At 37.7% G+C, this 23,772-nt stretch overlaps 1 protein-coding gene and 1 pseudogene across 2 annotated transcripts; both read left to right on the plus strand.

Moving 5' to 3' along the window:
• Positions 1-222: 222 nt before the first annotated feature.
• On the plus strand, positions 223-11,571 carry LOC129764699 (cuticle protein 21.3). 2 transcript variants are annotated; one of them, XM_055764064.1, is made up of 4 exons: positions 223-320; positions 410-671; positions 1,131-1,175; positions 10,921-11,571. In XM_055764064.1, the coding sequence occupies exons 1-4, from the start codon at positions 309-311 to the stop codon at positions 11,178-11,180; spliced, it is 579 nt and encodes a 192-aa protein (XP_055620039.1). In that variant the 5' UTR covers positions 223-308; the 3' UTR covers positions 11,181-11,571. The 2 variants fall into 2 exon arrangements, with proteins under 2 accessions (XP_055620039.1, XP_055620048.1); XM_055764073.1 differs by lacking the exon at positions 1,131-1,175.
• Positions 11,572-12,586: 1,015 nt separating this feature from the next.
• On the plus strand, positions 12,587-12,669 carry LOC129763796 (U4 spliceosomal RNA; annotated as a pseudogene).
• The last annotated feature ends 11,103 nt before the right edge of the window (positions 12,670-23,772 follow it).

Genomic DNA, 23,772 nt, shown 5'->3' on the forward strand with positions numbered 1-23,772 from the left:
TCTCGATCCGAAACGTTCGCTGAATCACGTTTATGGTTACACACAAAAGTGCGAATGTAATCGGGGCAACCGAGAGGAACGCGGGGAGGCAGATCGCAGCCTCCGAGTTCTCCAATCCATGGCGGTTTTGCGTTCGACCGCTCGCTCTCCGTGGGCCCTGCACCGAAAAGAATTGCATTTGTGTATAAAAGCAAAATGCGCGGTCAGATTTAGCAACAGTTCTAGGCCGAAAGTGAATTAGTGATAGCGTTGTGTCTGCCTAGTTAAACCGTTCTTTGGATACGTGATAAAAAAACCCCGCAAAAACGATGGCATTTAAGGTACCACAAAACTCGTTTGTGTGGCAGTGCGTACGGACAGTGCATTAATCCGTTTGTTTGTTTATCTTCCCCCCATGCCACGACCCCAGTACGTAATCCTGGCCGCGCTGGTCGCCTGTGTCAGTGCCGGAGGTCCAGCCGCGTACTCGATTGCGGCCCCAAGCTTGGGCTATGGTTCGGTTGGGGCCAGCCACGAGCACACCGTCAAGGGATTGTACGGCCAGAATGTCCTCTCGCAGTACTCCAAGGCCGTCGATTCGGCCCACTCCTCGGTGCGCGTTCACAGCTCGCGACTTAGCAACGACGGAATCGCCTACGCTCCACATTATGCCGCCGCCGCCTACCCGGCCGGTGAGTAATGTTCTAATTTGATCGAATTTGATACAGTAAAGGGGGGGGGGGGGCGTTTGTCGGCTCCAAGGGGGAAAAAGTGTTTTCCCCGAGAGCCGCCATAAGCCGCGGGATATTCTTTTGTACCAACCAGACACCACAATCACTCTTATCACGTTTTTACCGTCATCATCATTTCTCATGGCGAGATTAAGGTAGTCATTGTGAAATTTCCCGCGCATTGTGGGGGTGTGTGAATCTCTCGAGATGAGATGCATCCGTTCGGAGTTTTTCTCGCGCACACCGATAACATAAAAGGCGTATAGCGTTGGAACTTTTGAAAAGTAAATATTTCTCCTCTGTTCGCTAGTTTCTACGTGCGCTATTTCGTATGTTTTGTCTTTCTTTTTTTTTGTATGTAGAACTCTGTACGGATCTGTAGCTAACTTTTGGTTCTATATTCTTTTCCTCCCCCTATAGCTCACTATGCTGCTCCAGCTGTTCGGTACGCCGCGCCAGCCATTGGTGAGTAAAATTGGTTTGGTGGAGGCGTCAAAAAATGTGCTATGAAAGCAACAATTTCACCATTTGTCTGAATCCCACAACAGTGGCAATCCATTAGAGACTGCTACTTTGTTTGAACTGTCAAAGGTGTTTTTCATTCTCGCTCCAATTCTGGCCGGATCCGAGAATTGACATTTGGAACGAGACGAATGTGTGCCCACGAATGTTTTGGACTTTGTCCAACTTCTGAAGACAGCTCTCAATATTTTGACGTGGGACTACGTCTAACCGGAATATATGGAGGGTAAAATGAAAACCTAAACACAGAACATGCAGGAAAAAATGAAAGATTTCGAATGCTTATAGCTCGAACATTTCGTACTGGATAGGAGAGATGTTTGCATCACTTGATAGGGAATATTTCTACGCATCTATCGCAACTAACAAAATGTTCTTTTTCATTAGATAAACAATTGAATAACTGTAAAATATTAGGCGTTATCTAAACGCCCTAACTGCATTGTTTTGATTGGCCCGATTTACGGTTTCCCTAACACAGCCATCAAAACCAAGCAGCCTTGGTGAAATCGGCATTGCAAATACATGAAAGTAGGGGGACTTTTGTTCTCATCGCTCATCTCATCCCTAACACAGACTTTAAAACCAAGCAGCGAAATCGGCATTGCAAACACACGAAAGAGCCTAGAGGCGAGTGAACTGAAAAGTTTAAACCCTCTTAAAGCCAAAAAGAAGAAAAAGAACACACGAAAGTAGGGGGAGCTTTTGTTCCCACCGAAATGTGTTCCCTAATAGAGATTTCTAAACCAAGGTGCCTGGAGAAATCGGTATTTCAAATTCATGCAAGTCGGGGGTATTTTTGTTCCGACTGGAATGTGTTTCCCTAACACAGACTTCAAATCCATGGAGCGTGGGGAAATCGGCATTGCGAATTCATACAAATCGGGGGTATTTTTGTTCCGATTGAAATGTGTTTCCCTAACATCGAGGTTTCTGTGGAAATCGGCTCTGCAAATAAATGCAAACTGCGAGTACTTTTGTCCTCGCTTGCCTTTGTGCAGAGTGGAATATGTCTGTCCTAACATGATCTTCTAAACTTAGGAACCTGGGAAAATCGTGCAGACACTAGAAGCGAACGAACTTCCCAGTTTCAAGCAAATTCGAGATTCGAGAAGTATGTACACTTTTGGGATGTAAACTTCAGAGGGAAATGTAAAATAAAATAATCGTTTGATAATTTTTTTTGTCTTTATTGGAAAGATTTTCAGCCTTAGGCTGGTTCATCAAACGTTTGATAATTCTTCCCTACATATATTTTGTTCTAGTCATCATACCAAACGTAAAAGGTCCGTCATTAAATTTACTTGTAACGAAGAACAATCAATCACAATAAATGAATTGACTTTACATGGCATTTGTTCATTTTTTTCTCTCACAGAGCAAATATATTGAACTCAATTGAATTTGGAAACTGTTTCATTCAATCAAGAATTTAATCAATACAAACGAATGATTGCTAAGCTAAGGTAGTTCCACGTCAACCTTGCGGTTATATCATAGATATAACCCACTCATTTTTTTTGTTAGTAACGCGTGTGATGAAAGTTTTGATTCGATTTTTCATACATTATTTAGTACTTTGAGTGACATTTACTTTTTTTAATTCCATTTGTTTATTTATTCAGGCTCATTGGCATTTTAGCTGTGATAGCGCCTGAATTGAATCGTGTACATGTTACATGTTTTATCGTTTTTAGTCATTTCCAGACGTGAGAGTATTCCTTCTGTACCATTTCACATGATATATTACACAGCAGCCATTTAGGCGTAAGAGTGTTCTTCTGTTCTTCCATTGTTCAGTTAGATCACCGGACAGCGAAGACAGTTGGTATTATCATTGTTGTGTTATTAATAGCACAACAGCCCGATGTTTCTTGCAGAGCAGAGCAGAGCAGTGGGAGCATTTCCAAATGAAATCGACAAATGACAAAACATGAGTATTTATGATTCGAAAGGAATCTTGTATATTCCGTTCGAGTTGGAAGAAATATGAGATTTCCACAGCATTTAAGATTTTTTTACTCAAGTGTAACTTTAGAAAAAGGCGTATCGGTATCAGTAGGATTATTCTTTGACAGTTCATATCTCAAAAACAATGAGTCGTGCCGAAATAGTGTCTAGGGAAGAGTTATAGAATATTGATGTTGAAACGTGAAAAACATATACTTTGTGAAAAAAAAATTAGTACTCTTTTTTTTTATTTACAAAAAAAAACTGTTAATTTGCAAATTCTAAAATTGGTATTTTTTTATTTTTTCAAATGTTTTCATACAAAATAGAAGTCATGCAAAAATTGAAAAAATCAGTCCAAGATGGTAAAACTGTTTTCGATGAACTTTGTGGAACATCGAATTTTTATGAATTTTCCAAACTTTGAGTTTTTGTATGTTACCAATAATTTTTAGCCACAAATTAAGAATCCTGATGTGATTTAAAATAAAAAAGTTCTTCTTTAATCTCCTTCCAAATGCAGCCATGCTCGAGATATTTGAAAAAACATTTCTAACATTGTTTTTTTCAATTTTATTTACTTTAAATTTATATATGTATTTTTTAATTTCATTGAATTTTTTCATATAAAATAGAAGTCATGTAGAAAATTTAAAAAAATGAGTCCATGATGGTAAAACTATTTTTGACGAACTTTGAGGAACATCAATTTTTTATGAATGAAATTTTTGTATGTTAATCATTTTCAGGCACAAATTATGAATTCTGATGTGATTTAAAACAAAAAAGCTCTTTATTAATCTCCTTCTAAATGACGAATTTCATGCCAACTCGTCTTAGGAGTTGGCAGCACCATCTCAGATAGTAGTGAAACGTTGTGGGTGTAAAGACATGGTTCATTTAAGCAACTTTGCATACTTGAAATATTCGAAAAACAATCAGACTGCTTTTTGGAAAAAGCCAATTTTTTTTCTAAATTTTTTACAAAAATAACTTAAAAACTATGATACCTACAAAATTCTTGTCAAAGGATGAAATGTAGGAAACTGTTTAAATTTTCACAAAAAATTCCCATGCAAATGTGCCCATCGTCCGAAGTACGGAAAACTTAATCGAAATTTTAAGGGCTATTTATATCTATTTTTTCAGAATTTTAAAAGCTTATGTTTTCGAGAAAAATGAATTTTAATTTTCAAAATATTTTTTTTAATGAAATTTTTTTCCAAAAATTTTTTGATAATTTTTAACGAAAACCAATATAATTTCCTACATTCCCTTCGTTGACTAAAATTTTTAGGTCTGATATTTTTTGGTAGTTTTTTTTCAAATTTGGGGGTTTTCAACGTTTTTGTCTAAAAATCTTAATTTAAAAACTATAACATCTACGAAAAGATGGTAAGAGATAGAAATGTAGGAAATAACTTAGGTTTTCATTGAAAAATTATCAAAGAATTTTTTGGAAAAAAAAATCATTGAAAAAAAAAATTTTGAAAATCAAAATTCATTTTTCTCAAAAACATATGCTTTCAAAATTCTGGAAAAATAGATATATATTGCCCTTAGAATTTCCAACAAGTTTTCCATACATCGGACGATGGGCACGTTTACATGGAAAAAAATTTTCGAACCCAAACTTTTTCATTTTTTTCATCGAAAAAATACTATTAATGTTTATTTCGTTACATTTTTATGCATAATTTATCGCAATTTACACGCTCTGCTATCTTTTCTCTATTTAGAAACATGTCAAGGACATGTCAAACGTGAGAATTTACACACAAAAATGTTACGAGCAAAACATTATTTTTTTCAGGAGTCTTCATACAAAAATGACTTATATTCCAAAAACTATAACAGATAGAAAGTTGACGTATTCGACAAAAGTTCACATTTTTATAAGATCTAAAACTTTGTCAAATACACTATATCGCTATATTGATTAAACAAAATTAGGATTAGTTGTATTTTTTTCAAATTGAATTTTAATTTTCAAAATACAATTGATTAAACAAAGTTAGGACTAGTTGTTTTTTTTTTTCAAATTGAATTTTAGTTTTCAAAATAACTTTTTTTTTCAGCGAAATTGTTTTCCAAAAAAAATTTGGCATATTTTCGGAAAAATTTAAACAATTTCCTACATTTGATCTTTTGACATGAATTTTGTAGGTATCATAGTTTTTAAGTTATAATTTTTTGTAGAAAATTAAGACAAAAAATTTGGCTTTTTCCAAAATGTTGTTTAATTATTTTTCGAATATTTCAAGTATGCAAAGTTGCTTAAATGGCCAATGTTTTAACACCCACAACGTTTCACTGCTATCTGAGATGGTGCTGCCAATGTCCAGTCGAGTTGGCATGAAATTCGTCAAATGCAGTCATTTTCGAGATATTTGAAAAAAATATTTCTAATTTATTGTCTTTTTTATTGTTTGTCGTGTTTGAATTTGAAATTTTATGAATTTGCTTATAATTTCCAATAGCTTTTCCAAATACAACATTATTGTAAAAATATATGTTTTGGAGTTACGTTGAAAAACATTTGAAGACATGTGGGTTGAAACAAAACGTAGCGATAGTGTTTTTCAACCTAACTCATAAACATATAGTTTTACCATAATGATGTATTTAGAAAAGTTATTGAAAATTATAAGCAAATTCATAAAATTTCAATTTTCATTTCAAGTTTCAAAAATTCATAAAAAATCGATTTTCCACAAAGTTCATCAAAATAGTTCGAAAAAGTTCGTCAAAATTTGCCATCCTGGTAAAGCTATATGAAAAAATATGAAAAACTAAAAAGAATTAAAAATATGTATTTTAGATATTGCAAATTTAAGTTTTATTTGTAAATGAAAAAAAGGGTACTAATTTTTTTCTCAGTGTAAATTTCTTTCACGTTTTATCATCAATACTCTATAACTCTTTCTAAGACACTATTTCACTACGACTCGTAGTTTTTGAGATATAAATTATCAAATAATTCTCTTCCTAAAATCGATACGCCCTTTCAAAAGTTACACTTGAGTCAAATTTCCTCCAACCCAAACGGAATACAAACTTTCGTTCGAATAAAAAATACAAGTTTTTAAAATCTACATTTTTAGTTCGATTCCATTTGGAAATGCACCAATGCTATTACGAAGCGAGACGTACCTTAGCATCGTGCATCTTCATACCTAAGACAATACACGAAAACTGACTTCTTACTCTTCTTCCTCGTCCAAGCACGAACAACAGGGAGAGTATTTACCATGAGTACATTATGTAAAAGTGTATTTTTTAATATTATTGGTAACCCTCTAGAATTAAAATGACCCTCTATTGTCTGATCTTATCTCAGTATCATACTAAAGCGAGAAAAAATAAGCGAAGACAATACCTTGTGCCTATTCTGCAGCAAACCGTCAAACCGTCACACTCTGCTACCGTGTGGATTGGACGCGCAAAATCGTTTCCTTCAGGGTGCATTGTTAGGGTGTACAAAACGCTCATATGTGCAATGCAGATCTTGCGCTGATGCGCAGAAGTATAGCAGAAGTGAAAACTTGAAACTTAAGCTCCATTCCAGCACCGGGTGAGAGTATTAATGTTCCTTAAAAATGTTCCTTAAAAATGAAAACGGAATCGGAAACGGGTTGCCATTCTAGTTTCGCTCCGGTTAGCTAGCTGTCAACAGTTTTTTTCCTTGGTGATGAGCTTTAAAATATGATGATTATGTGTTGAATTGATTTAAAAGAAACTAATCTCTAATCACAAAATTATAAAGCTGTATTTTAAAAGTTTATGAAAGACTTGAAAGTTTAAATTTTTACCCTCCTAATTACTTGTGCGTATGGGTGTCGACGCTACTTGTTTTTGGGTGTGCATTCCCGGACCAAACGAACGATGTCGGAGATCGGTTCATGTTTCATGTGCATTCGAGGACTCGCGGTATGAGGTCAACTAATATTCGTCGTATCCATGTCAATGCACTTCGTTGATGTTCAAATATCGTTTCGTTCTAAACTGATATCTTATGTGATAAACAATAGAGTTGAATAAAATATTTTCCTGGTCCCACGTCAACAATGCGTTCATGTCACAATATTTTTTGTGAAGGTCTATCAATAGCTTCAGTATCCATTGAACTCAATGGCAAGCTTCTGTCAGAGCAATAAATTCGGATTTGGTGGATGATAGTGCCACCCATAACTATTTCGATTTTACCGCAGAGAAAAGTGAGAAACCCTGGAGTTTAGGTCCGGCTCCGAGTGTCTTCAGCTCAGTCGATGTCGCACTAAACTTTCAGACTGTAACTTCATTTGATAACTGGATGAAATACCTCAGTATTCTTTTCACTTCTGTCCTGTTCCTAACTTGGTGTATTGGCGCATTGATCGAATCATCTAGACGTCAACCTATAGCAATATATAGTGAGAACTCATTAGGATATTATGAGATAAAATTTATCATAATTTCTCGCGTTGTTGTGCAGACACCTTCATTGATTTTAGAAACGATTGCGCACTGAATCTAGACACATGCTCTCCAGCATATGTTCTACTAGAGTTCATGACAATAACGTGATTGTCGTTTTGTAAATCGAGTAAGTTTGATTTGAAGTATTTCAATAATTCGTTGTGCTCATTCAAAAATGCTTCCGGCTCGCTGGCGATACGCCTGTCTTTAGACGAAGTGAGGTTACTTGCGAATGTGTGGATGAAATTTCGATCTGTTTCTGTTTCAAAAACCACCGACGGATAAATTATTTGAATATTATTTGTCCAAACTACTAAAATCGCTATTAAAAATAGGATATGGGGGTTTAAATTTGATTTGATATGTATTGTTTGAAGCAAAATTTAAGAAAAAGTTGATGGGTCTGAGCCTAGGGGCACGGACGGGAACTTAACATAGGACTGTGATTGTGTGTAGTAATTGCATTTGAATTGAGTTTTTTCATTGTTCAAAATCTGAAAGTTTTCCTCTTTTAATACATCAAATGGAAGCCCTGAAAAAACCGTTTCCTGTATGAACTTGAACTCCTTCAAACGGGTTAGTTGAGATAACGTGGTAGAATCCGGAATCACATTCTGTTCAAAAATGTACACAAAAATACCATCAAAGCCATTACTACTCTTTTCTTCTGTTTATTCAATTATGCAGAAGAAGACAAGAAGTCATCATTTATCATTTTTAAACACAAGTTAAGATCTACATAAATATAAGCCTAAGTCAAATGAATCTATGAGTACATAAATATATCATAGATATAAACCGCTTTCACATCTCCGTTGCCACGTTGCCCAGAACATTGTTTGCAGAGGGTTGTAATAACTTTAGAGTCAGGTGATATCTATTGAGTATCCTATGGCCATGAGTGCTCTCTTGAGAAGTTCGTGTGGCTCCTGTAGTGAACTGATCGCATTGGGTGCTAAATTCTGTTTATGCACTGTAGTGTGTGTAGGACTCCGATTACATAAATTGACATACACGATACAGACGTGAATTGAGCCCAAATTGATTGAATTTGGGGGTAATAGAGAAGAACCATCGTCTACGATCATCTCTCCATTGATTCTGCCAATTTTTAAATGCCTGTTTGTCCAAAAAATGGAAAATAACTCCTGATACGCTTCGTTTCATATTGTGAGTAAACGCCGAAATGCAGGCAAAAAGATTGCTCGTTGCGTCCGGGAGGAAAACGAGTGATTAGACGTCGTGCACATATTACGGAACGTGAGAAGGGGAGGGAGCGGATTCGAGGTTGCATTACTTACTGTGTAATAGAGATAGGAAATTGCCTTGCGTAAGAGGGGGAGGGGGTCCACAATTTACGGGGTTACGTTATTTGTACACGACGCCTTAATGCAATCGAAAAAACATACCAATTTTAATCGTCAAATTGTTCACCTTTTTTACTATATTTTCTGTTCGTGTTTCAAGCAAAAAAATTGCTGGATAAATTTCCTGTCTAATGGTATATAACACAACATATGGCGCAATAACAATTTTGAGTAATATGCGTTTGAAAACTTTTAATAAATCGTTACATTGTTCGTAGAGTGACCCCATATTCAGATTTTTTTTTCTGCATAGAGGCACTCTAATCAGTATTTATTTTTAATAATCGGTATCGTAAATAGTTTACAACCTTTTCTCATGCTTTCCAATTTTTTTGTGCCTAATTTCATCAAAATCGGTCGAGCCGTTTCGGAGGAGTTCGGTAACAAACACCGTGACTGGAGATTTTTATTATATTAATTAGATATATATTATTATATTGACAAAAATTTAACGAAAAAAAATTGTTTAAGGTAAGGGCTGCGTTTTTTGTAGTATTTAAATAGCATCAAGTATTAGTTAAAACTGTCTTCGGGGTCGCCAATTTGAAAGAGAATAAATTGCTTCACAAATACAGAATTATTTTGACGTATGTTATGTAGTAACCCTTTGAGTGCGGAGTAAATTTTGTGAGCGTATGCCAAAAATGCGGATGAGTTTGGGTATATTTAAAAAAAAAATAATGATCGTAGATTACTGATTAGGTCGCAAAAGTTGTGTTAATGAAAAAAAAATCTATAAATATTATATAAATTAGGGTTAATAAAATTTATCAACATCAACGTCTTTATTTATATATGTATATATTTTTTTGAAATGATGAAAGAATTATATTCACACAATTCCATTCACAGTTATGGTTTGCTGAACAAAGCATATGAAGTCCTCTTTCACAAATGTTCGCGAAAGATAATATCATACGTTAGAAGTTGCCAAGTCGAAAATATTAACATAAAACAAGAGGAGCGCTATCGCGCTTCCCCGTATTCAGACGGTTAATTCGAATTTTAAAGTTTGCCGGATGTGAGGTCGGGTTCCGCAATATGGGTTCAGAGATAGATAGTCCAATCTTTTAAAAATCTTGCAGAAATATAAAGCGCTTTTGCAGGAAGTTCTTTGTACATGTTTGACATACATTTTTAATAGTTTAAATAAATAATCTTGTTATCAAACTCTAAGAAGTTTCGAAGAGTCACAGTTGACTATCGTCCATTTTTATTATTTTCCTGTTAAATTGAACAAATTGTAAATAAGCACACCCAAATTAGCGTTGGCAGAAAACATTTCATCTTTGGCAGAAATGATGCCATTTCGTGTGCTGGAGAGTCAAATGCGCAAATAATGAGCTGTTTTAAAAAAATGGTTTGTATGTATGCGTGCAGACATCTCTTTCTGTTTTCTTTTCTCATTTCATTTGGGATTGTACCAAGAAAAAGGTCCGTACGACGTCAATGGGGATCGAACCCAGGTCGGCTGGAATGCAAAACTATTTTACCCGACCACGCTATCCACATGGCTAAAGATGCTTCAGCAGTTGTTCAGCAAATATGTGATAATATTGCACAGGATTATAACATGAAGTTGGGAAGTGTTTACTAAGAGTAAGAAAGGAACGCATGAAGGAGAACAATATCTATCTCGGTCTGAGGCGTGTATGTGGCAAAATATGCGGAAAGCTCATTTGTCTTTTGTTTCGCTCGCTCGTATTAGTCTTATATTACTGTACCATGTATATTATACAAATGCTTACCAGTATTTGTGAGTCATGACATTTTCTGTTATGTTATGTCTCATTTAATGTCATAAATCGGGATGACAAAACATGAGCTAACAATCAATGTTGGTACACGCAACAATCATCAAAATTAAAAATTGCAAGATCGTGATTACATCGTTCTGTTTTGTTCCATTCCAGCCCCAGCCGTGCACTATGGTGGGGCCGCCGTGGTGAAGGCTGCCTACCCGGCTTACGGACATGCATATGGCGCTCCCGCATACGGCCATGCCTACGGTGCCGCCGCCTATGGACATGCTTTCGCCGCCGCTCCCGTGGTTAAGGCTGCTGCCTATCCTGCTTACGGACATGGCTACGCCGCTCCTCTCGCTGCTGCCCCACTGGCCCACCCAGGAGCGGTAGTCCAGTTCGCCGGTCTCGGAGCGCACTATGCCTGGTAAGGCCACCATCAGTCGGGCACAATCGGGACAATCGATAGCCCACAATCACCACCAAACCATCAGGCCTTACCGTACCGGACAATTCGATTCTAATAGTTTGTTGTTGCTCAGATGGGGTCACAACAGTCAAGGAACCATAGGCATAACTTCCTGTACATATCTAGCTTTAGTTTAGCTTGGAATAACTGTAAGAACTGAGAATTGTTAGTTTAGTGTATACCGTTTCTAGCACTTCTTCATCCCGAGTCTCCGTGAAATGACTTCCGGAGCGCTGTATATATTTATTCCATTTTCCTCTGTGTAAAAAATACTCCATTCATCGTCGGGAAACAGAAAGAATGAGTGCAATTCTACGTGAAGAGAAATTCCAATAAAACACGACAAACGAAAAAACCAGCAATACTGCTCGTAAATCACCCTCCTCCTCCACACACACACAGATGACAAACAGTGAGAAACCGCTTTATATAATTTTGCTAGCATTCGCAACATATTAATTATCCTTGCGGAGACGGTTCGATTAGGTTCGGCGTAGCGGTGGATAATTTTTCCCTCGTTACCGGAACTCTACAATCCACATAAAATAAAATCGGTCCCGATAAATTCTCTCTGTTTTGATGTAGGACTACGTCTTTCATTTCTATACCGGGGTGTAAAATCAAAGTTTCGAAAACGAAAGCGTTACGCCGGAGACCGAGATTTTGAGCGTTAATAGCTCCTAAACAACTGAACGAAATGGCGTGATAAACACTTCATTCGAAAGATAAAATGTCTACGCGTTATATACTTGTTACTTTTTGATCCAAAAACTTGTTTCAATAGCCTTAAAATTGCTTTCGAAACAGGCTATTGAAATCACCAATCGGTATATAAGTGAGCGCCGCTCGGAAATCTACTCAGTTATAATTGAACAGTGATTGAGGTACCATCGCAGGAATGAATGGATGTTTCCCTAACACAGATTTCAAAACCACGGAGCGTGGGGAAATTGGCATTGCAAATGGATGCAAGCTGCGAATATTTTTGCAAACCGGTATGTGTTTTCCCAACACAGATTCCGAAACCAATAAGTTGGGAAAATTGCAGATTTCGGCAGTACTTTTATACCCCCATGCACTTTTTACACTCCGCAATTCGTTTTGCTGATACGGTCTACAAAAGTGGGTACAAATGCAACGCTTTGGCTCGGTTATTCAAGACTGCATGTCCCTTCATGTCGCCAGCTCACTGAACTTCCTGGCATACCGTTTGATGATTAGGCAAAATGTTGATAACTATTTTTCTGCGATAACCACTACCATAATGCATGGATTGACCTGAATTAGGATTTGTTTGCAATTGAATTCGTAATATGTTTCATTCATTCACTATTTTAATCAATAATTTAATCAATACATACAAAAAATAGGCCTGCGCAGCGGCGATATCGTAACCAATGAGAAATATTCGAAGTGCGATTATTGCTAATTGAAAAAAAAAAACACAAATGATTACTAAGCCAACGGCAGTCCTACGTCAACCATGCGGTTATATCATAGGTATAACCCATTGATAGTTTTTTTTCTCCACATAAGCTGAACTTTGTATGAAGCGGTCGAACTCGGATTGGAAACCATTAATCTTACGAAATCAAACATTGTGAGCATTGGAACTTCCATTCCAGAAATTAATCAACGGTGTTCGCGTGTAAAGCGATAATCTTTATACGGTTTTTAACACACACACACACACACACACACACGGGGAATCTATGAGCCCGGGTTTGGTTTCATCCTTGTTTGTTTGAAAACAACGGAAAAGTTTTCCGTTGGCTCATCATTACCACGGGGGAAAGTGCGTCGCCCTACAGTGAAATGTGTGAGAATGATTTAATGACTGTCTAAGGCTGATGTCACATTAGGCGGATTCGCCGCCGCGGATATCGCGACGGTGTTTTTTCTCGATATGAATTCGCTTCCAAAACCGCCCCGCTCTGTGTGACATGGCTAATTCACAATACACTGTAGATCCTCCGCTGCGGTTTTACTCGCGGAATCCGCGGCGGCGAATCCGCCTAATGTGACATCAGCCTAAGAAAATGGAAAGCGGATTGTGAAATCTATGATTTCGCAGTAATTGGTCGATACAGTGACCCAAACTCGAATTCGAACATCCCCTTAGTTGATGACCAACTAAAGAAATCTCTCGACACGTCAATACCGTAAAAAAGCTATGGGGTAATCTGCGTTAAAAACCTTCAAATTTTTAACAATAATGATCGTAGAAACCTGAGAGAGAGGAGCCAGCTCGCGTTTGTTGTGGTCACCCTTATGTCAGCGCGAACTAGTGATCCCCGGTAATCGTTCGATTAATCGATTAATCGAATACTTCCTACAGGAATCGATTATTAATCGAACGAATACTGCACAACCAATAAACGAAGCGAACGAATAATTTACGTCGATTAATCTAACCAAACCAAGAGAGAGAAAACATACGACCGTTGCAGTTTTATTCTGACAATCAATCATTATCTTTGACGCTCCCCTAAATTCGCGAATGAAGCTCAATGCCATCAACTCGAATTCAGCTTCGTTTACGAGTTTAGGGGAGCGTAAGTGATAATAATAGATTTTCAGGCGGAATGAACATTTTTTTGATTCCTGATAGCTTTCTGGTTAATGAGAAATATGAGTCTAACTAATTATTTCTCTCAGTGTGACGATTAATCGATTAATCGATTATTTGGGGCGATTAATCGTATCGAATAACAAACTGCTGAAAAGTATTCGATTAGCTGATGAACGAATTTCAAAAATCGGGGATCACTAACGCGAACCAGTCATGGTGAACCAAGGGGAAGTATTGAAATATGTAGAAAATTTTATAATGACATTTTTTTGCAAGACACTTTCTGTGAAAATAATTTTGACGTTGGATTACATCTTTCATTTCTATACTGGGGTGAAAGTTCAAAGCTTCGAGAACGAGAGTGTTACATCCTCGTTGATGGTATTGAGCTTCGTTTACTAGTTTTGGGGAGGTCAAAGAATAACTAATTTTCAGGCAGAATGAGCATTGAAATTATAAGTGAAAATTAACCTTCCCGCATCAAATTAGTTGTCTTTTTGAATGAAAAACACTTTTTCTTGGCAAGTGGTGGAGAAATTCAGTAGTAATGATGGAAATGTATAGCCATATGATTGGATAAACGTGAAATACGAAGAAATACGTGTTTCAAGTATTTAAAAAACATGATGTGAAAATTTTCATTCAAATTTTAACATTTTTTGGGACAGAAATGATGGCCCCTAATTGGAAGTCGCCACCAGACGTCGACATCGTACCACTGTCATCTCGAATTGGAGAAACAGGATTTTGAGCAATAATACCTCTTTGCCGGTTAAAAGAAATGGTATGATAACCGCTTCATTCGAAAGATAAAATGTCTACGCGCTATATGTGTGTTATTCATTGATTCAAAAACTTGTTTCCATAGCTCAAAAATTGCTTTGAAAGCAAGCTATTGAAATCACAAAAATCTGTGTCAGCTCGGAAATCCACCCAATTATAATTGTACAGAGGTTGCAGCATGTTATCGCTGCACAAGATTGATGTGGCGAAGCTAACTTCGTCCATCAAGAAAGTGCTGATGAATAGAGTCACCACCAAGAGCTTGTTTGTGCAAACGAAGGGCACTGCTGCTGCGTATTCGTTCAAGCTTCTCCCTAAGCCAAAAAGGAGTCCACTGGAGAGAAGAATGGTACTGCTAAGAAGGCGACCAAGAAAGCGCTAGCATCGAAATAAGGGGAATAAGGGCAGGACATACGAAACATCCGCCGAGAAGAATCCGAAAAATTTCATCGCTGCTGGCAAACGATGAGCCGTGGAGAAGAAAGCAGTAACCGATACATTTTGTTGTGTTTTCGGCAAATCAAATCCAGTTCTTTTCGGAACTTCAAATTGCCTTGAAGCGAAAGAATTTATCAAATACTGCGATCAAATACTTTTTGTAATTTCTTCGATCAAGTGCGATCAACGTAAGATTACATCCTTTGAGAATTTATTAGTGGTACAATGAATCTTGAGAAAGTTCATTCCTGCTCGACACTCGCACAAACGATGCTCCCTCAACAATTTCTCAAACGGGGAGTGGGTGTTGTAAGGAAAGGCAGAGTGAGTGCAACATTTATGTAGACTGATTGTAAGCGACAGATATTTGGCTATGGCTATTTGGAAATGGCGTACAAATTATATCACATACAAAAGGGAGAAAGACTCTTGACCTTTTCAGTTTCATGGACGAGACTGATTGGTTCACCTTCACTATCGGTCAATCCGATTAGACCTTTAGTGATACTTCGCCTTGATTAACGACCTGCATGTCAGACTTGAAATTTGCATATGAATGGTCTACCAGCGGTGGTCAAGAATATAGCGGTAAAGATGTCGAGAGACTGGTAGTATAACTCTCATATTCATCCGAATCGTGATCACCACCTATAAAAATGCAGACACAGTTGGTACTGCATCTTTTTTAGTCCACGTTCTATTTTTTTTCCATCGGACGCAAAAACATTTTCCTCAAAATTCACCTGTGAAAAATCAATGTTGACTCTTTTCATTGAGATATTAGTACTTATTTTATGTATTCCACAAACGCATTGCATCGGAGAGTATAAAATCATCGCCCACATTGCAAAAATCGTTTTACTTAGCTTGCTGCAACGAATCAACCTGCAACCAGTAAAAATATATATTAGGGTTAGATTTTTTGCTCCCGCCACATCGCCTCATCACACCCGTGGCCGATTCCCGTTCTGGCCGGAGGATTTTTCGTCAAAGACATTTCCTTCGACTTGCACTGCGGTCACGCGTATTCTAGAGCTTGTCCTTCATAATACATTCAAGGCGTGTTATTTGGCTTAACAAATCTCAAAATAAGTATTAATAAATGTATAAAAATAAGTGTTAATAAATGACGCTAATTAATTCATAGGTTGAGACGGCAAAAGTTCCACAGGGAACGTTAACGCCATTCAAGAGAAGAGACATCGCCTCACCTGGCACCTCATCTTCGCAATACCGAATCAAATTAAATTGCACCGGATCGCAAAAGGCAAACACTAATCAGAACTGCCCAATCAAAACACGAAAAGATGGGTTATGTCGGGGACATAACCGGAGGGACGTAGGACTACGCCAAAAATTAAAAATTAAAAAAATATAAAATCAGTGCAGATGTAATGTAGACAAACTAAATGCACAAACCATTATAGAAGTAGCGCAACAATAAATCTTCCGAATTAACTTTCAGCCCCAACATTAGCGTGTTGTTTGTTGGGTGTTTAGAGCAACCCTGAAAAACTGAACTCATTGAATATCAAATTAGTTTTTCAGGATGATTACAGCAAAACTGCTCTCAAAAACATCATTCCCAAACAAATAATCCACAAATTTGGCTATACACCAACTTTCGCTGAACGGCAACAGTAATTCAAACCGAACCAGTTATCGCGTTATTGCAGTTAGTGATAGCAACCGCAGAGAAACTAATTTTCACCTTTTGTTTTCGATCAAAGAAAACAGTTCTCGCCGCTGGAAAATGCTTTCTTCGCGTCCAGCTTGACTTTTAACTTGGAAAAATTAACGAATTCGCGAGAATTGAATAAACGATCGGAAAAAACTACGAATGGGCCCAAAACACTCATAAATTCACACAAGATCTCCACCGTTGTTTGCTCCAGTTGCTTGTTATTTCGGATATTGTTTATATTGTTTTCGTTTTACCCCCAAATATTACTGTTAGACGTAATCCTACGTCAAAAATCAAATCGGAGATAAAAATGTACAAATGTACTCACAAACAATGATTCACGTCAAGTTTGAACACTTTTTTCGAAAATGAATGACAACAACTTGCTTGATTGAAGTTGTCCGATGAAAACGTGTGAAAAGAATAAGAAGAAAACAAACTATTTGTCATTCAGCTGGCTCCTCTCTCTCAGGTAGAAACCACTTGATGGATTGATGGATGAATATTCCTCCCGAATACACCAGAAAGCATGTAGATAACGGCTGAAGGCTGTTGAATGAACATGGATTACGATACTATCGATACCATCGAAATCGAATTGAAATTCAATTACCGTACGAATATGAGTTTAAGTTTCTCAGTTACATTTTTAAAACGAATAGTATAACTTTTCACTCTCAGTTGACGCTATGACTTTATCTAAATAGGAAGTATCGGAAGCTTGTTTTCGACATTCAAAAGTTGTGAAAAGATATCTGCATGGTGGTGTACGAACTCGAGCTTCAGTCACTGTATTTCTAATCGGACTACAAATACTACGTTATTTGTTGGTACAACTCCATGGAGGCTGTGACTATGTCTGACAGTTTTGAGTGTTTCACTTGTTGTGAGCGCTATGTTTCAAGTTAATGACCAATGCCCTGAAAATTACGAGCGACATAGCATGCGCTACCATAACCACTTTTCACATCGTGTCGTCAATATTTGTACTTATATTTAATTGCCTACCAAATCCATGTGATTGTGCTATTTTCAGTATGTTTTGACGTAGAACTACGTCTTTAATTAAGGGTGCCAAATCAGAAAACAGGTCACGTTTTTATGAAATAAAGTTAACGCTAATAACTATTTTTACCGCGAACGGATTTTGGCGATTCACATATCAAACGAATCGGAAATTCCCTAAGATTTGTTTGATATGCTATACATTACAATCTCATGGTGTTTAAATGGTTAAAATTCATGAAAATATAAGCGTTTCCATTTTCCCATATATTTGTGTTGTCGCTATGGCGAAGCAGGTGTTAAGGTTGTGCACCAAAAAATTATTTGGGGAATACCAAGTTGTTCAATAGGTTATAATAAGTTATTAATCTATTTGGGTTCGCGTGCTAGTTGCAAAACTCCCTTCAACTAGGATTGCATTTGCGCTAATCTTGATCATAATGAAGCAGTGCTACTCTTTACGAGGTTGTTGAGATTAACAGAAAGAGTTTATTTCGTTTATTAAGTCACCAATAAAGTAAATGTCGTTCTCAAATTTTGAATGTAATTTGGTTTCGCTTGCCAGTAGCGAAGCTTTCTCCACGAAGGATGATAACTGCGCTTATCTCGAGCATGTATTGTTCTGCGAGGACAAGAATGAATCATCAAACAATAATCATCAAATGATTCTACAAGAAAAAAAAATATTTCAGGGCGACCAAACTGGTAAAATGGTTATTTCTGAAATTTCGCACCACTATAAAATTATATTCACAGTTATAAACAAGCGACGTGAATTAAACTACGGTAGCTAAACTAAACACAGAACATGCAGGAAAAAATGAAAGATTTCGAATGCTTATAGCTCGAACATTTCGTACTGGATAGGAGAGATGTTTGCATCACTTGATAGGGAATATTTCTACGCATCTATCGCAACTAACAAAATGTTGTTTTTCATTAGATAAACAATTGAATAACTGTAAAATATTAGGCGTTATCTAAACGCCCTAACTGCATTGTTTTGATTGGCCCGATTTACGGTTTCCCTAACACAGCCATCAAAACCAAGCAGCCTTGGTGAAATCGGCATTGCAAATACATGAAAGTAGGGGGACTTTTGTTCTCATCGCTCATCTCATCCCTAACACAGACTTTAAAACCAAGCAGCGAAATCGGCATTGCAAACACACGAAAGAGCCTAGAGGCGAGTGAACTGAAAAGTTTAAACCCTCTTAAAGCCAAAAAGAAGAAAAAGAACACACGAAAGTAGGGGGAGCTTTTGTTCCCACCGAAATGTGTTCCCTAATAGAGATTTCTAAACCAAGGTGCCTGGAGAAATCGGTATTTCAAATTCATGCAAGTCGGGGGTATTTTTGTTCCGACTGGAATGTGTTTCCCTAACACAGACTTCAAATCCATGAAGCGTGGGGAAATCGGTATTGCGAATTCATACAAATCGGGGGTATTTTTGTTCCGATTGAAATGTGTTTCCCTAACACAGACTTCAAAACCGAGGTTTCTGGGGAAATCGGCTCTGCAAATAAATGCAAACTGCGAGTACTTTTGTCCTCGCTTGCCTTTGTGCAGAGTGGAATATGTCTGTCCTAACATGATCTTCTAAACTTAGGAACCTGGGAAAATCGTGCAGCCACTAGAAGCGAATGAACTTCCCAGTTTCAAGCAAATTCGAGATTCGAGAAGTATGTACACTTTTGGGATGTAAACTTCAGAGGGAAATGTAAAATAAAATAATCGTTTGATAATTTTGTTTTTTGTCTTTATTGGAAAGATTTTCAGCCTTAGGCTGGTTCATCAAACGTTTGATAATTCTTTCGTACATATATTTTGACGTAGGACTACGTCTAACCGGAAGATATAGGGGGTGAAATGGAAATCTAGGCACTGAACAAGTAGGAAAAAATGCAAGATTTGGAAGGCTTATAACTCGAGCATTTCTCAATAGATCGCAAAGGTTTTTGCATCAATTGATAGGAAATATATCTACGCACCTATCATAACGAATAACATTTAATTTTTCTTGAGATAAATAATTGAATAATTGTGAAATATTAAGCATTGTCAAAATGCACTATGTGCCCATTTTTGATTGGTCCATTTTGTGCTCCTCAAATCGTACCGACCAAAACGGGCAACCAGAGCAGCAGCGAAATAGAATGAAGCACGATTGGAAAGGAAAAAGAGAAAAATGAACGAAACATTGGTCGCAGTCTCACACATGCGTAATTCTCGAGCCAGTCAGTCAGCTTAAAAATCCCCGCTCCGCTGCCGTAACGATCATTCTCATTCAAACCGTACACCACATCGTTTCGCATCACAACACATCAACAAACCAACCCAAGCAGCCATGTCTGGACATGGTAAAGGAGGAAAAGTGAAGGGAAAGGCAAAATCCCGCTCGAACCGTGTTGATCTGGAGTTCCTCGCAAGGGTAGCTAGGCCGAGCGCGTTAGTACCAGTACACCAGTCCACCTAGCCGGCGCTATATAGTTTCGGCCGCCAAAGTGATCGAGTAAGCTGGCAAAGCTGCTCGCGGCGATAAGAAAACCCGCATTCGGAACAGAACACATTCGGTTCGGTGGACATCAAGACAACAGGCAGTTGCAGCGAGTGGCGAGTGGCAAAGCAATCGCAAAACGGCATCAGGTAGCAGAAGAAAAAAGTTTGTTCTTTATACAAACTGCTTTGGTGGCAAATCCAGAACAAGGCGGCATCGAGGGCGTTCGAAATGGGTTTTTTCAAAACCACGAGTACTAAGTTTTCTAAATTGAAACCATTCCATAAAACAAGGCGCTTTTCAGGGCCATTAAACCTTCCAAAAAAGAGTTTAGGAAATACAGTTCAATGCTTTCTAAAACAATATCCAAAATAATAATAAAACACAAATTGATTTTTTCATAATTTGTTTGTCAGGATATGATGAGTATGTGAATTTGGCAGTTGTTCTGAGCTTATGGATTTTCATCAATTCTTAAATTGCTTCTAGATTGAAAGTACAGTAATTTACACTTATCTCGACATTTAGCTAATTGGACGGACCTGTAATGCGACATATTTATTTAGACATTCTTCTAAACATAGAGTTCGGGGTCAAATTATGACCCCACATTGAAAGTCGACACTGTACCACTGTCATCTCGAATGTTCAATTACAGGTTAAAATTACCTCCAATCCGATACTGAGTGGTGGTAATGCGACGTGCCATTGAATGTTATTTACTGTAAAATATGTCACAAGCTGGATGGGAAGAAATTTTCCAACTTAAAAGCTGTGGCGAGTGGCAAATGCAATCGCTAAACAGAAAGGTTTAGCCGAACAAGATGGGGATATCGAGTGATAACAAAACAATAAACTCTTTAGATTGAAGGTAATTTAGTGATCCTGAAAAGGACCCTTTTTAGCCCGCATGTGAATCCAACAAGCGAACAAATCGTAATGAATGTATTTTTTTTTGCCATCGCTCCCTTTTAACGCTCATTCGTTCGTCTCGTTGGACTCGCCCCTCTGGCTGAGTCCGCCGATTTGTCTCTATCCTGTGAGTGTGTACCGCTAGAGTATAAAACACGCGGACCCCAAAAAAATATCTTATTTTCTTTCAAACCGTAAACCCGTGTGGTTGTACGGCATCGGCATCGTGGACGTAACAAAGGAGGACAAGTTAAGGGAAAGGCAAAGTCTCACTCGAACCGTGCAGGTCTCCAGTTCCCTGTTGGTCGCATTCACTGATTGCTCCGCAAGGGTAACTAGGCCGAACGGATTAGTGCCGGAGCACCAGTATACCTAACAGCGATTATAGAGTTTCGGCCGTCGGAGTGCTCGAGTTGGCTTGCAAAGCTGCTCACGACAATCAGAAAACTCGCATCAAGAACAGAGCAGCTTCGGTTCGACGCTCATCAAGGCAATAATTAGTTTCAGTGAGTGGCAAAGTGTTTCTCCGGCACGTCGCATTAAATGTAATTTACTGAACAATATGTCACAAGTCGGATGGGAAGAAATTTTCCAACTGTGAAAGCTGTGGCGAGTGGCAAACGCAATAGCTAAACAGGAAGGTTTAACCGAACAAGATGGGAATATCGAGTGATAACAAAAACACAACACCAAAGGTTCTTTTCAGAACCATCAACATATTCATAAAGAGTAAACAGTAAACTAATCCATTTTTCAGGTAGATAGGTAGGTATTCACGTAGGAGAAGAAAATAAAACAATATATTTAAAATATATATTTAACAAAAGCTGTCCCCTTTGTATAGTCCTACGTCACTCCGGTTATGTCCCCGACATTACCCACCCGTCTTTTGTTCTAGTCATCATACCAAACGTAAAAGGTCCGTCATTAAATTTACTTGTAACGAAGAACAATCAATCACAATAAATGAATTGACTTTACACGGCGTTTGTTCATTTTTTTCACTCACAGAGCAAATATATTGAACTCAATTGAATTTGGAAACTGTTTCATTCAATCAAGAATTTAATCAATACAAACGAATGATTGCTAAGCTAAGGTAGTTCCACGTGAACCTTGCGGTTATATCATAGATATAACCCACTAATTTTTTGATCCAAAAACTTGTTTCAATAGCCTTAAAATTGCTTTCAAAACAGGCTACTGGAATCACCAATCGGTATATAAGCGAGCGCCGCTCGGAAATTCACTCAGTTGTAATTGAACAGCGATTGAGGTACCATCGCAGGAATGAATGGATGTTTCCCTAACACAGACTTCAAAACCATGGAGTCTGGGGAATCTGGCATTGCAAAATAGATGCAAGCAGCGGGTACTTTTGTACTCGTTTGCCTTTTTGCAAATCGGAATGTTTCCCTAACACAGACCTCAAAACCATGGCGCAAAGGGAAATCGGCATTTCAAAATAGATACAAGCAGCGGGTACTTTAGTATTCGTTTGCGTTTCTGAAAATCGGAATGTTTCCCTAACACAGATTTCTAAACCACGAAACATGGGGAGATTGGCATTGCAAATGAGATGCAAGCTGCGAGTACATAAACACAGTTTTTCCAACACAGATTCAGAAACCAAAAAGTTGGGAAAATCTCGGCAGTTCTTTTTATACCCCCATGCATTTTTACACTCCGGAATGCATTTTGCTAACACGGTCTACAAAAGCGGGTAGAAATACAACGCTTTGGCTCGGTTATTCAGGGCTGCATGCCTCTTCATGTCGCCAGCTCACTGAACTTCTTCGCATACCGTTAAATGATTAGGCAAAATGTTGATAACTATTTGCGGCGATAACTACTACTATAATGCATGAATTGACCTAAATAGGGATTTGTTTGCAATTGAATTCGTAAATTGTTTGATTCATTCACTAGTTCAATCAATAATTTAATCAATAATTTACCCAAATAGGCTGCCATTCGAAGTGCGATTATTGCTAATTGAAAAAACATAAATGATTACCAACGGCAGTCCTACGTCAACCTTGCGGTTATATTATAGGTATAACCCATCCACCGTTTTTTTTAATCAATTAAAAATATGGATTTTTGGAAGTTCCTGTTAATTATGACCATAATGGGACAGCGTGTAGTGAATATTTGTGAAGTACGTCGAAAAAGACGAATGAAGCGCGACTAACTTTCATAATTTTAACGATACCAAGTTAATATTTTAAAGGCTCTCAGTGCCCCTGTGGGTGATGTTGAAAAATGGTCTTCAATTAAGCAGGATTTCATCGGACATGTTACTGCTTTGTAGGTCCTAACATACGTCTGCTCTTTGGACTTTTTACCACTTAAATAATGGAAATAAGTCGCAATGCAATTGTCATATGTTCAAAAACAAACATTTGCATGATTCAATGAGAATTTTAGCTTAAATCATCGTGAGACGGTGTGTGCTTTGAATATTGGAGTATCAAAAGGGGGTTCGTAATTTTCACTATTTACAGGGTGTTCAATAAGTTCGAATACAACTTTTCATCGTTGTGTAGGTGCGCACCATGTGCATTCTGTGTATTGGTATTGGTGTCAGTTTTAGCCTCATATATATAGGCTAGCCGACGCGTATGGTGCCAACTTGTTGTCACTTGTTGTTTGTTTACCGC

The sequence above is a fragment of the Toxorhynchites rutilus genome, chromosome 1 (assembly GCF_029784135.1).
Source record: "Toxorhynchites rutilus septentrionalis strain SRP chromosome 1, ASM2978413v1, whole genome shotgun sequence".
NCBI lineage: Eukaryota > Metazoa > Arthropoda > Insecta > Diptera > Culicidae > Toxorhynchites > Toxorhynchites rutilus.

Bases quoted from the DNA above. Each gene is read 5' to 3' on its own strand.
- LOC129764699 (XM_055764064.1), top strand. The intron at 672-1,130 runs GTGAGTAATGTT...CTCCCCCTATAG, and splicing joins CGCCGCCGCCTACCCGGCCG to CTCACTATGCTGCTCCAGCT. The intron at 1,176-10,920 runs GTGAGTAAAATT...GTTCCATTCCAG, and splicing joins GTACGCCGCGCCAGCCATTG to CCCCAGCCGTGCACTATGGT.